The 13516-nt window shown below is 38.0% G+C and overlaps 1 protein-coding gene across 3 annotated transcripts; it reads left to right on the forward strand.

The window, feature by feature from the left end:
• The first annotated feature begins 300 nt into the window (after nt 1-300).
• On the forward strand, nt 301-8932 carry LOC306859119 (uncharacterized protein). Of its 3 annotated transcripts, none has more exons than XM_079399978.1 (16): nt 301-432; nt 1236-1485; nt 1809-1894; nt 2158-2230; nt 2521-3262; nt 3487-3656; nt 4109-4217; nt 4316-4409; nt 5872-5981; nt 6076-6217; nt 6376-6446; nt 6680-6808; nt 7216-7287; nt 7449-7529; nt 8433-8565; nt 8669-8924. In XM_079399978.1, the coding sequence occupies exons 2-16, from the start codon at nt 1242-1244 to the stop codon at nt 8747-8749; spliced, it is 2337 nt and encodes a 778-aa protein (XP_079256104.1). In that variant the 5' UTR covers nt 301-432; nt 1236-1241; the 3' UTR covers nt 8750-8924. The 3 variants fall into 3 exon arrangements, with proteins under 3 accessions (XP_079256104.1, XP_079256103.1, XP_079256102.1); XM_079399977.1 differs by having other exon boundaries at nt 315-432; nt 1209-1485; nt 8669-8932; XM_079399976.1 differs by having other exon boundaries at nt 388-526; nt 1209-1485.
• The last annotated feature ends 4584 nt before the right edge of the window (nt 8933-13516 follow it).

Below are 13516 nucleotides of genomic sequence, written 5' to 3' on the forward strand. Positions count from 1 at the left end.
ATCTTGCACTTTCTAATTATTAGTCACGTTTGACTAAATACTTGTCATGCAAAGTTTTATTACTGTATTGAAATGTAATTTATATGTAGGTTACGTAAAGTGCAGAGATTTTATTCCATTAATGCTGCATGACTGTCAGCAGTTCATGGTTGAACGCTAGAGGAACATGTCTCGCATTCGTTCAGCTCATGCTTTCTCTACTCTTTGTCTTGGAAAGACTTTGTGCCCCCTCCCCAGGGCCAGCTCTGCATGCCTCTATTATCAGTTTACTGTTTGTGAGCTCCCTTCGCTGGTCTGCCTATTTCTGGTGAAGTGGCCACAGAGTGATAAGAGGATTCTGACAGGCTGATACTCTGAGCTTCCAGAGAACTGTCTGTTCAAACACTTGGGTGGAAAACGCATGTACTTTTCACTGGGCAAACATCTTTACAGGTGGGTGTGAAATGGTTGAATTTATTGTAAAATATCTTATTTGGATTTGAGTCTGAAGACATTAAGATGATACTTGGAGTTAGTAACCATGGAGGTTAGTTGAAAAGCTGTATTTAATGTTTTTTGTTTCTACAATTTTGTTTGTAATTATGTGTACATCTACCTATCATTACGGAACACTTACACACATGGTATATTTCTACTTTTAAAAAGTTAATTTGTCATACTTAAGGAAGTTTTCAATGAACTACAAAAAAGCTGAAATGCATTTGCTAGACTAAAATAGGCTACTTACTAAAATATTCCTTAATATTGTTTAAAGTAATATATTTAATTAATTGTAATATTAACTTAATTACATTTAGTTAATTGTATTAATTTAACGTTAAATAAAAAGTCCATGTTACTTGTCAGCTGTGCATGCAAAACATTGTCTACCTGTAGAGATTTAATTAGTTTCCCTGCTGGGGAAAAAAAAAATGTTTAACCAGTCAAGCTCATTTGCTGGTCTTAGTTTGATCTTTTTTTTTTTTTTTTTTTTTTTTTTTTTAAGGAGGTTGTGTTCTTTTCAGCTGGTCATGCTAGAAGACAAACTTAATCCAGCTAAGACCAGCAAACCAACTTAGTCCATTTATTTCTTTCAGCAGGGTTTCTATTAAAAACTTGAAAGTAGTAACAATGACGTTCACTGTGTGTGTAAATCCACAGGCCTAATTGTACTTTTGACCTCAAGAAGACCTTGTCTTCAGTACCTCTATTTATTCATCTCTCTCTAGCATAACCGTCATTCCATGTCTGTCAAGGGCTCTATGAAATGCCCCATGCCTCCATCCAGCCCCACAACCCTGGAGGCCAAGGTTGATGACCTACGGTTTAAAGTGGAGCAGCTCCTCTTGAGCCCAGGTAGAAGTTGCCCCATGTGTGGGACCTGCGTTCAGCACAGCACACTGCAGGAGACTGTGACCAGCCAGCTGTCAGCTCAGACCAGACTTCTGGATTCTCTTGAAAAGAAAGTCCTGGAGATGAGAACAGCTCTGGAGGAACTTGCACATGGTATGGAGCCAGAATGTGTTTAAAAGGGGATAGTCCAACCAAACTGAAAATTGTCGTCATTTACTCATGTCATTCCAAACCTTATTTTCTACTGGTGAACACAAATATTTTGAAGAACGTTAATAACAAAACACTATTGGTTCCCGCTGACTTCCAATGTACTTTTTGTCCATTCAATGAAAGTCAATGGGAACCAAAAGTGTTTTGTTACCAGTCTTCTTCAAAATATGCTCTTTGTGTTTCACAGAAAAAAACAAGTCGTACCAGTTTGGAACTAGGTTGATGTCTAAATAATTTTCTGTTTTGTCTCTTAAATGCGTAAGGTCTGGAGGACAGACAGTGTGAGAGAGTGTCTGTGCCTTTAGTGGCTCTACAGAGACGGAAATCTCTGCCTGTTCGAACCTCTGCGGTCAGTGGAAAGAAGGACAGAATTGCTTATAAATGGTTGCATTAACTCTTAAGACTATGGCAAACAGTGATTGCATTAATCAAAATGGCCTAAATTACATTTAAGGCCCAGTACACTCATATAATAAACAATGTTATCAACCATTAGTGTTGACACTAACATAGTTCTTGCTACAGTTATCGTTTTTGGTCTGATCAGGCCTTGACCATGTATTTTATTCTGGTTTGTAAACAGTTTTTTCTTCTATCACTCTCTATTGACAGGAGGAAGTTTATGTTCGCTTGGACAGAGACCGTAAAATGGTGCCACATGCTTTTAATATGCCTTCGGAGAAAGGTAACTATAATATATGATATTACACCATATATGTCATTTGGAAAGGTGAAGTGGGGCAGCAGGATTGTCATTTTTGTAATGGACATAAATCTGAATGACAGGCCTGTTAGTGTTTTAACTATTTATGTGCTGCAGGATGAAAGGGAGACCCACAAATCACCTGACTAGAGAACAAACCATAAATAAAAGAAAATGACTTTGTTGTTTAAAATATATATACTATGTATATACTATAACTTGCATACTAGTATAATAAAGCCTTATGCTGTATATTCTTTGTGTTTGTGCAGGTATTTTGCTAGAAATCAATGAAAACAATGGTACGATAAGAGAGGACCATCAAGCTAAAAAAGATTCAACAAACGTCAAAGCTCAACAGGAACCTAAATTGCAAATCAAGGGAGAAAAAGAAACATCCACTGTAACCCCAAGATCGGAACTATCTCATCAAACACAGAAAATGAATAAGGTTGAAAATAAGAACATGCCACCAAACCAGAATGATGTCCCGAAACCTGTCATCACTGCATCAGTGGTGATCCAGAGGACTCCAGGTATTGCTCCACCAAAAACAGAAGCCCAAGACGACAGGAAGGTGTCACCACCAAACACCAATTCACCTATTCCTGTGACAAAGAGTGTGTTTTTGCCCGATGCAATCGGACCGAAGCATATTGAAGCAGTGAATGTAACCCTACCAAATCAAACCATACCGAAAACAACTGGACTGGTTGCTCCAGTAATGCCTCAATGTACAGCTTCACTGGTACCCAACAATCCTCCCAATGTCCCTACAGATGCAACACCAGTCCAAACATTTCACAAAACAAGTCTGGGTCCTCCTGTAGCAATTGCACAGAGTTCTGGAAAATCATCAGTAAATAAACCTACAACAAAAACGTCATCACAAGATGCAACATTGTTACCGCCAAGCCACAAACCGCCAAAAACAATGGGTTTGAATGTTACTACAGCCACAAAAGAGGCTTTTGCGCTCAGACAAGTGCACAGCTGCCCTAATTCCCTACAGAGGTAAGGTAAAGCAAGCAATGGATGCATTGCTTGTCCCTCAATTTAAAATTGTCTTACTTTTGGAGCAGTGGTTGACTTGGACTATATTTTTAAAGTATTACTGTTTTTATGTGTTTTTTCTCAAATAAATGCAGCCTGTAAGCAAAAGTGACTATATATAGTCTGTGTATAAACATATAGTACTGCATAGTTTTTTAAATGGCAGTGTTTTTCATCTTATACAGATTACAGGTCCACACGGTATCAGCACCTCTGGCTAAAAAAACGACTGAAGCAGTCGGAGCAGCAAACCACATTTCAGGTGGAATACAGATTAAAATAACTCCAGCTACAGACAAGAATTCAGTACAGATGAAGAGCCATAATCCTCCTAAAACCTGTTTTAAAGTAATAGGTAAGTAACCTGTATTTTTTTATTTGTTCTGATAACATAAAAACGAATTAATATTAAAAAATGTAAATAATTTGAAAGGAAATTAAGTTCAAGGATATGTGTAATTGGCAATGTCAGTAAATAGTTTTTAGAAGAGAATAAAATAACCACCGAATGACAGAACTGTGCTTGTGTGAATTTGTTTTCAAAGGTTAAAGAGGTGACAGGAGGCCTCTAGTATAGCCTGACCTTAGAGATCTGAAGTATCTAGAAAATGATAATCCTTTGTCCCTGGCACATTATTGTATCATCCACTCTCCTGCAGCTGTTCCCACTCCAACCCAACATGAAGAGCATTATAGATCAGATATCAACAACACCGTGAACGCGATGGCTGACCCAAGATTCCCATTGATTTAGACAAATTATTGTCTGAAAAACACATATAACAGTGTCTTTCTGGCTCTTTTCAGATGATGTTTCACCTCAGCCGGCACCTTTTGTTCACCGGTTTGTCTCGCTGAAGTCTAACCCTCCACCCAGTGATACCTTCAGTATCCACACCAGAGAAGTGCTGGGAGGGTGAGATGATGACTTAAATCAATTATTTATCATGTGCAATCATTTATTTAGCACCTTTGACATTGTTTTACCACCATATTTAATATCTGTATCATCAGTGGTCGCTTTGGCAAGGTGCACAAATGTACGGAGACTAAGACAGGGATGAGGCTTGCTGCTAAAATCATCAACACAAGAAATACCAGAGAAAAAGTAAGTAGATCTGTGTACATATGTAATACAAATATAACTGAAAGCATCTGCACTTTGAATAGAAGTGTCATAACATACATGTAGAGCTAGGTGCATTACTTACAAATTGTGTAGTCCATTACTGTTTACATGATGAGAACTGTAGTTTGGGCTTAATGTAAGAACTACAGTGAGTTATTTAAACACTTGAACACTAATTCAAATGTGTTGTTAAATTATTGAAATATTAACTTCCTCAGAGATATTTCAAGTAAATATCTCATGTCAAAGGTGTTTGGCTGACAAAAATGTTTAAGAGTCCTTGCATTAATGAACACTAATAAACATAAAAATAATAATGATATTACACATCCAAAGTCTTTTAGATTTGAAAATATTTTGTTCTGAATCAACAATAAATGAAGGTCACTCTAGATATAATGAAGACAAAGAATAATTAGGGAAAATGAATACATTCTACATTATTTATGGCCATTGTTTACATAATGTGTAATCACGTAATCCATAAAAAGGTGATTGTAATTTGATTATAAGCATTATAAAATGTAATTACAAATACTTGATTTTTGGAATCTGATTACTAGCCAGCTCTGCATGCATGTTGCTGTGAAACTAGTGCTCTGCTACCACTATTTGTTTTATTACCAACATAACAGTACCATAATAAACTAGAGGTTATTTGAGGTAAACAAAACTGACAAAAATGTGACAAAAATCTAGGGACACTTATAGTTAAAGGCCCTCAGCTCGATTCCAAGACATAGCGACTTGATAAATGACCTATAAGAAGATCTATCTTGTGCAAGTTGACTGAGCTCGGCCAGTGTCCGTGTTGTCATTGCAGTGATTTTATCAAGCCATCGAGTTGCTGGCCTTCCTCGTTTCCTTGTTCCCTCTCTTCGGCCAAGCATGATGTCCTGTTCCAGTGATTGAAGTTTTCTTATGATGTGGCCAAAATTGGCAAATCGAAATTATGTAATCTAAGATTCGAGTGATATTGACGGTTTGATTTGTTTCAAGACTGATTTGTTTGTCCTTCTTGCGGTCCATGGGATTGATAAAATTTGTCTTCAGCACCACATTTCGAATGCATTGATACTTCGACTGCCGTTTCCTGTTGTGTTTGTGTAATTTTTCCTTCTTATAGATGTTCAGATTATGGTTTAATTATGGTTAGATAGTTACACTACCGTTCAAAAGTCTTGGGTCGATCGATTTTTTTTAATGCTTTTGAAAGACTTCAATTATGCTCACCAAGGCTGCATTAGTTGACTGTAATGTTGTGAAATATTACAATTTAAAATAACTGTTTTCTATTTTTGTTTAAAGTGTATTCCTGTGATGGCAAAGCTTAATTTTCAACAGTTATTATTCCAGTCTTCAGTGTCATATGAACAAAAGTGCTCACAAAACAGGGTCATCAGGATGTGAATTTCTCAAGGTTGTTCCTGTTGTTTTGCAGGACATGGCACTAAATGAGATCCAGGTCATGAACCAGCTCAGTCACCCCAATATCCTCCAACTTTATGAAGCCTTTGAGGTCAAGAATCAAGTTGTGCTGATCCTGGAGTAGTGAGTAGTGTGATTCTTTTCTTTTTAAGCAATAAAACACAACTGGCTAAAGTGCAACGTGGCATATGAAACAACAGAGTCTTTTTTTATTTAGTGTGGAGGGAGGTGAGTTGTTTGAGAGAATCGTGGATGAGAGCTGTCCGCTGACTGAGGTGGATGCCATGGTGTTTTTGAAACAGATCTGTGAGGGTGTCCAGTACATGCACCAGATGTATGTACTTCACCTGGACCTCAAGGTAACAGTTGAAGCAAAATGGAGTCACGTTGTTCTGTCAGATTTAGGCTAGTGATTTTGTTCTTTTCTCAAGGGATTCGGTGAGATTATAGAATAAGCCTTTATGGAATCTGGAATGTCAGAGGGAAATGTCTGACAGTTTATCGCTTTTTTTTTCAGCCAGAGAACATCCTTCTTGTTAATCACTCTAGCCATCAGGTGAAAATTATTGACTTTGGATTAGCGAGGAGGTGGGATTTATGCTTATACACTACTATCGTATTGTACTTGTCGATGCGTGCTTATGTGTTCAAATGAAGATTAATGTTGTCATCAGCCATTTTTGCTGTCATGACATTTGCCTTACATACCTTTCCAGTGACCACTGTGTATTTCTGAATGTGTTAATCCTCTGAGAGTTCAAATAATATAGCCAAGGCTTATTTTTATGGTTCAAGTGACTTTTCTCCTTGTCCCTCTTCAGATATAAACCACGAGAGAAGCTCAAAGTTTCATTCGGAACGCCTGAATTTTTAGCTCCAGAGGTGGTGAACTTCGATTTTGTCTCCTTCCCTACAGATATGTGGACTTTGGGAGTCGTCACATACATGCTGTAAATCACTTTAACACACACACCAGAACATGTAATTCACAATTACATAATCATTTGAGCACATTTCTATGTTTGAATTTAAAATTCGCTGTACCACTCCAAAAGAGACATAAGCAGGCCTTGATTACAAATTCAAAGTGATTCATAAGTGATTTTATACAAATTAGTCACATAGATTGGCTAACAGTTGTGACGTCTGGTAAATGTACTGGGAGTGATTCCAAAAACAGCATTCAGGGTCACTCAGTCAACTGCTTAGTCTAATTAAAGCAATAACAGTGTTATGGAGTATTCTGGGCCTCCTCCAAAACAGAAAAAGAAACTTGTGTAACCCTGTTAGTTTCACATTAGATGAATTCTTGAGCTGGAGAAGCAGTAAAAATCATATTTGATTTCTGTTGTTCTAGATTAAGTGGCCTCTCTCCTTTTCTGGGTGATGACGACAGCCAGACCCTCAACAATGTCCTTATGGGCAACTGGTATAACGCTGTTATATCAATTCTATAAGCAACAGAACATGAGCTAATTATAAACAAGCGATGAAACATCTATTTAAAAATCATAAAGTCTACAAACAGATCTAAAAAAGGTTTAGAGTGAAATCTGTTGTAAAACAATGCACCCTGTTGGATGTTTGTAGGTACTTTGATGAGGATGCGTTTGAGCATGTGTCTACTGAGGCTCGGGACTTTGTCTCCAACCTGCTGATAAGAGAAAGAAGGTGACATTTAAAAGACTTAAGTTTAAGGCTGAGGATACACGGGGCAACTTTTTGGGCAATGTTGCCATCCAATGGGAACCAGGTGAGAGACAGGGCCCACAGCAGATCTAAAGTATCCAGATATAAATTTGTTGCACATTCTCAATGGGAATGTGCCCATAAAATTGCCTGTAAAATTGCTCAAAAGGTTTCTCCGTGTATCATCAGCCTAAGAGAAGAGACTAATACTAAGTTCATCTTAATAAAATCATTTACCTAAAAAACATGATATGATGAATATTTACTTAAATTTTGCCCTCAGGCCATTCAAGATTTAATTGAGTTTCTTTATTCATCAGAAAGGATTTGGGGAAATTTATCATTACATCACTTGCCCACCAATGGATCATCTGTAGTGAATGGGTGCCATCAGAATGAGTCCAAACAGCTGATAAAAACATTACAATAATCCACACAAGTAATACACAGTGATCTACAGGTAACAGTGATGTAATGCTACATTTTTTCAAATATGGTCTGATGAGGAAACAAACTCATCTATATGAATGAATGAATGAATGATGCATTTTATATAGCGCTTTATTGTGTATTGCTGTACACCCAAAGCGCTTTACAATCATGTGTGGGTGGGGGGGTCTCTCCTCAACCACCACCATCTATATCTTGGATAGACTGAGGGTGAGTACATTTTCAGCAAATTGTCATTTTTATGTGAACTATTCCTGTAAATATGTTCCAAGGAACACAAAATTAGATGCTTTACAGAATGTCTGAGCTGCAAGAAATCGTACCATGACTAGTGGCAGTCAATCTCCAAAAAAATGCAAAAAAGCACCATAAAAGTGCTTCATGCAACTATTGTATATTCCAAGTTTTCCAAAGATTTTTTGTCTTTATTTACAGTGGTCGTATGAGTGCTACGCAGTGTCTCAAACACCCGTGGCTCAACAACATCACTGAGAAAGCCAAGAGCAGCAACATTGTGCTCAAGTCTCAGGTTCTCCTCAAGAAGTATATGGCCAGACGAATGTGGAAGGTGAAACAGAGAACACACAATGATTTACCACTTTCTTAACACTATTTAAAGATACCAATTCTCCCTTCATTTCTCGTTCATCCTCTTCCACCTGTTTGTGCAGAAAAACTACATAGCCATTGCTGCAGCAAATAGGTTTAAGAAGATTGGAAGTTCAGGTTCCTTAACCACGCTTGGAATCTGAGAGTGTCAGAGATGTCCTGCTGACTGTGCTCACTATGTGTGCTTTTACAATATGCAGATCATGTCTTTGTATTGTGTGCTGCATTGCTACCCACCTTTCGTATCTGAATACTCACTGGCTGCAGTGTAATTATTTGAATGCATCTGTAACATGCAATAAAACTGACGTACAAATTACATATTTCTCTTGAATTTCCTTTTGGCATCACATTATTAAACTCTGGTGTTTTTCAAGGATTCATTAATTTATCACTTTTGTCTTTACCCAAATGTTATTCTAATTGAAAAAGCATGTGGAAGAGACAAAAAAGAATGTAAGAAAATTGTGTTACTCTTAAACGGAGCATGCCTTGGAGCTGATTATTTATATATTGAAAGGTATATAGTAGATGAAGATCAGTGGTGTGATCATTGAATCAGTTTTATCTTAAATGTGAACGGAATACTTGTGGCTTTTGTCATGTTTTGAGGTGAGTGTTAGACCATAAGCAGGAAGTAAAAACAGGATGTTCAAAACCTATGTTGTCCACAGTAATGCAGTGCAGAAGAACCTGTTTTTGAAAATACATTCATGTCATTCTTTCGCTGATGAAACACGATGTTCTCCCTTTTTTACTTGCAGTCTAAAGTTATGGGTTAAATAAACAGCATGCCCATTCAAATTTCACCTGTCCATTTTTTTAATGCAACTTCAAAAAACAAAACAATGAATTGGTTAAATATTGGTTATGTACTTATGAACTATTTTTAAACTTTGCAGAGGAATACATTTCATTAATCATCATTCACATCAACACAGTCACACTGGGGGAGGCTTAAACATAAAATGAGATCACAACCACCCCCTTGCATTTAAAAACAGAATCATAAATGGAAATTGTGCAAATTTCCTGTAATTTCCCTGAAATTAAAATTGCATCATTGCTGGTGTCATCTACATCAGCGGTTCTCATGGTGCGTTCAATTCATGTCGGATACATCGTATTTACAAGTTGAACGCCACCTCAAAGTCGTTATTACGAGTGGGAAACTCAACATTTTCTTTAAAGGAACACTCCACTTTAATTTTCATTTTCGGTCGGTCTTGGTACACAATGTAACTACAGGAGAGTCAAGCTTTTAATAGGAAAATTATCGAAACTCTTTGGTCATTTTTGATGACCAAATGCTAATGGTATAATCCGATTCAATGATATGCTAAGATAAGCTTAGCCATATCACCCTGCAGCCCAAGACTGGTTGCCCATTGAAGCTAAGCAGGGTTGAGCCTGGTCAGTACCTGGATGGGAGACCTCCTGGGAAAACTAGGTTGCTGCTGGAAGAGGTGTTAGTGAGGCCAGCAGGGGGTGCTCACCCTGCAGTCTGTGTGGACCCTAACGCCCCAGTGTAGTGACGGGGACACTATACTGTAAAAAGCACCGTCCATCGGATGAAACGTTAAACTCCTGACAGAGGTCCTGACTCTGTGGTCATTAAAAATCCCAGGATGTCCTTCGAAAAAGAGTAGGGGTGTAACCCCAGCATCCTGGCCAAATTTCCCCATTGGCCTCTGACCATCACGGCCTCCTAATCATCCCCATACACTGATTGGCTTCATCACTCTGTCTCCTCTCCACCTGTAGCTGGTGTGTGGTGTGTGGTGGGTGTTCTGGCGCAATATGGCTGCCATCACATCATCCAGGTGGATGCTGCACACTGGTAGACACCCACCTTGTATGTAAAGCGCTTTGAATACCCAGAAAATAAATAAATGTAACAAATTATTATTATTATTATTATTAAGCTAAAAGTGCTACTGCCAGACCCGGAGATCGGCTGAATGGATTCAAAAAACGATAAAACTCAACTGTTTAACTTTAGGGGAGTTGTAAAATGAGCCTATTTCCAAAAAAAGTGGAGTGTTCCTTTAAGCCCCGAGTTTCCGAGGTGGGGGCGTGTCAGTGAAAAAACGTGTCGGATGCAGCCAAAGACTAAAGCAGCGTCGGTAAAGTTGTTGAAAGTAATAATATATATATATATTTTTTAATGTACAATAAAACTATATAAGTTACACATACAAAATATTATATTATTGTATAATTAGAATATATAATTGTTCAATTTACATCACCTTCATGAATTAAATAAAAACAGAAAAAACACGATGCACATTCTTCATTAATCATTTTATAGATGTAGAGTTAAAAAAAAAGATTGAATTTCATGTAGAAAAGTTATATCGCCATCTTGTTCCGACCAAAGTGACATGAACGCACCCGATTTGTCAACTCGTACGAACGTCCCAGGAGGACTTGACTTTTCATTCCAGTCCTCGCGTACCCCTTCTCTGCACATTTTGTATGCTTCTCTTATCGCTTCAGACGTTGTTCTATTCGACTGTAAGTGCCCTGCGAAGTAGACATCACAGGATATTCACTGCGGTCAGGCCAGCCTCCACTTTGAAAAACACGGTCATTCTAGCCGCCACGTTATTTTGTTGTGCGCGCATATATTAGGCGTTGCGGTAATAGCGTGTAAAAACTCAGATCAGATTTCCACAAATCAATTTCAATTCAGATTGACAGTCCACTACCACAGGGTGTCACTCAACGAGTTTCAAGCAGGTTTCAAGACGATCTGATGTTGCATTACAAAATTAAAGCCCTCCAAATCTCACATTCGACCTGTTCTTCCTGTGATTTTGGATAGCTCTAAAAAGGAAACTCCCTGATTTTGGATTGCTCTAAAAAGGAAACTCCCTGATTTTGGATTGCTCTAAAAAGGAAACTCCCTGTTTCCACAGAACAATTTCAATTCAGATTGACAGTCCACTACCCCAGGGTGTCACTCAACGAGTTTCAAGACGATCTGATGTTGCATTAAAAAATTAAAGCCCTCCAAAAACTCATATATGACCAGTTTTGTCTTTGATTTTAGGTAGCTCTAAAAAGGAAACTCCCTGTTTCCACAGACCAGTTTCAATTCAGATTGACAGTCCACTGTCCCAGAGTGTCACTCGGCCAGTTTCAAGACGATCTGATGTTGCATTACATAATAAAAGCCCTCCAAATCTCATATTCTACCTGTTCTGCCTGTGATTTTGGATATCTCCAAAAAGGAAAACTCCCTGTTTACACAAACCATTTTCACTTTATATTGATAGTACACCACCTCAGAGTTTCACTCAGCCAATGCTGATACTGTCTGATGTTTCATTATATAATAAAATCCATAATAAATCTCATATATAACATGTTTTGTCTTTGATTTTGGATAGCTCTAAAAAGGAAACCGTACTCAGTGTAGGATATCAGAGACTGAATCAGACAAATTTAAGATTCGATCAGAACATCGAAACATGAGAAGCTGAAATTCCACAAAGAGGGGCCTCAAAGCTGTAACAGGACAACGTCATAAATCTGTCCAAATCCTAGCGCCAACTAGTCTGAAGCATGCAAACTAACCAGCACGCCTCTTTCACAGAACAGCTTACAACCTTGAGACAAAAGAACACTTATTGATAATTCCAATTCAAAAAGAAGACTGTCACATTTGAGGCAAGTAATCAAGACTGATGGTCAAAGAGATGACCGTCACATGTAAACCTGTAATAGAAAATCACGAGCTACAGATTCTCTTGGGCAGGTCTCCCCACATACAAGACAAAAACCAGACTGAAATTCCTTTGTTCACAGAGACTATCGTTTCCATATGCACCTAAAATCATCTTAAAAGACTTTAATTTTCATTTTAATGAAACTAATCATTTTTATGCATCACTCCATAATATGTATGTAACCCACACATTAGACTATCATGTTTTAATCAGATATTATGTATGTCTATTTAATCATTATTGAATAGCTGAAGGATTCATATTCGTGTTTGGTATGTATGAGTTTGACAATTCTAGCTTTAAATGTTTCTTCCAATCAATTCTTTGTCAAATGCATCATAGTCTTGTTATAGAAATCATGTTCAAAAGTATACTTTGCAAGTGCCTATAGAGTTTGGACCTCTGACTGAACAGATAACATGTTGATATATTGATTGGGTGGAGGAACAGAGCAACACCCCAAGCAAGGACAGTATCTAATTGGTCATGATGTCCAGATGGGACGGTCTGAAAGCCGAGTTTAAAAACTCAGGACACCATCAAACTCTTTTTGGTCCTCTTAGCGCTCTTCTCTCTCCTCTTCTTCTCTTTTGCCACTGCGTTTTGACACTGCTCTTTGAGCGTGCCCTGGCCCATGTGCCATACCACAATGAGAAGGAAAACCCACCTAGTCTCGTTACATCCTTTTATTCTTTTACTTTAATTTATTTTATTTTCCATTGTGAGTTTCGTGTACTCAGTTAAGTTTTGCCGCCTCGCCTCTTCTCCGAGTTCAACTCGAGTCTGTGACCGCCTCAAAACTTCTACCAGCCACAACTCCATTGGCTTCCCAAGACGTCACTTCAACGACTACTGAACTCTCAACCAATCAGCAACTTCGGGGAACCCCCTTTCCTGCAAAGACGAGGACAAAAGGGATTCCCTTAGCAAAGCAAGCAAGTACCTCCAGGTTCTAACTGAATCGGTGCAGTTAATATAAATTTTAGCCTAATTGAGAAACTCAATGCGAGGGTTAAATAAGTGATTGATCGTTGTTCAGGTCTATGCAATTGAACATATTGCTGTAAACTTGGGATTTCACATTTTCATTCTCTTATACTCATCCTTTCCTCACGGTCTCTCTTTCTGCAACATGTGAATGTGTGAATGCTTGTGTTCATGTGTTAGATTAGT

Source organism: Barbus barbus, assembly GCF_936440315.1.
Source record: "Barbus barbus genome assembly, chromosome: 40".
NCBI lineage: Eukaryota > Metazoa > Chordata > Actinopteri > Cypriniformes > Cyprinidae > Barbus > Barbus barbus.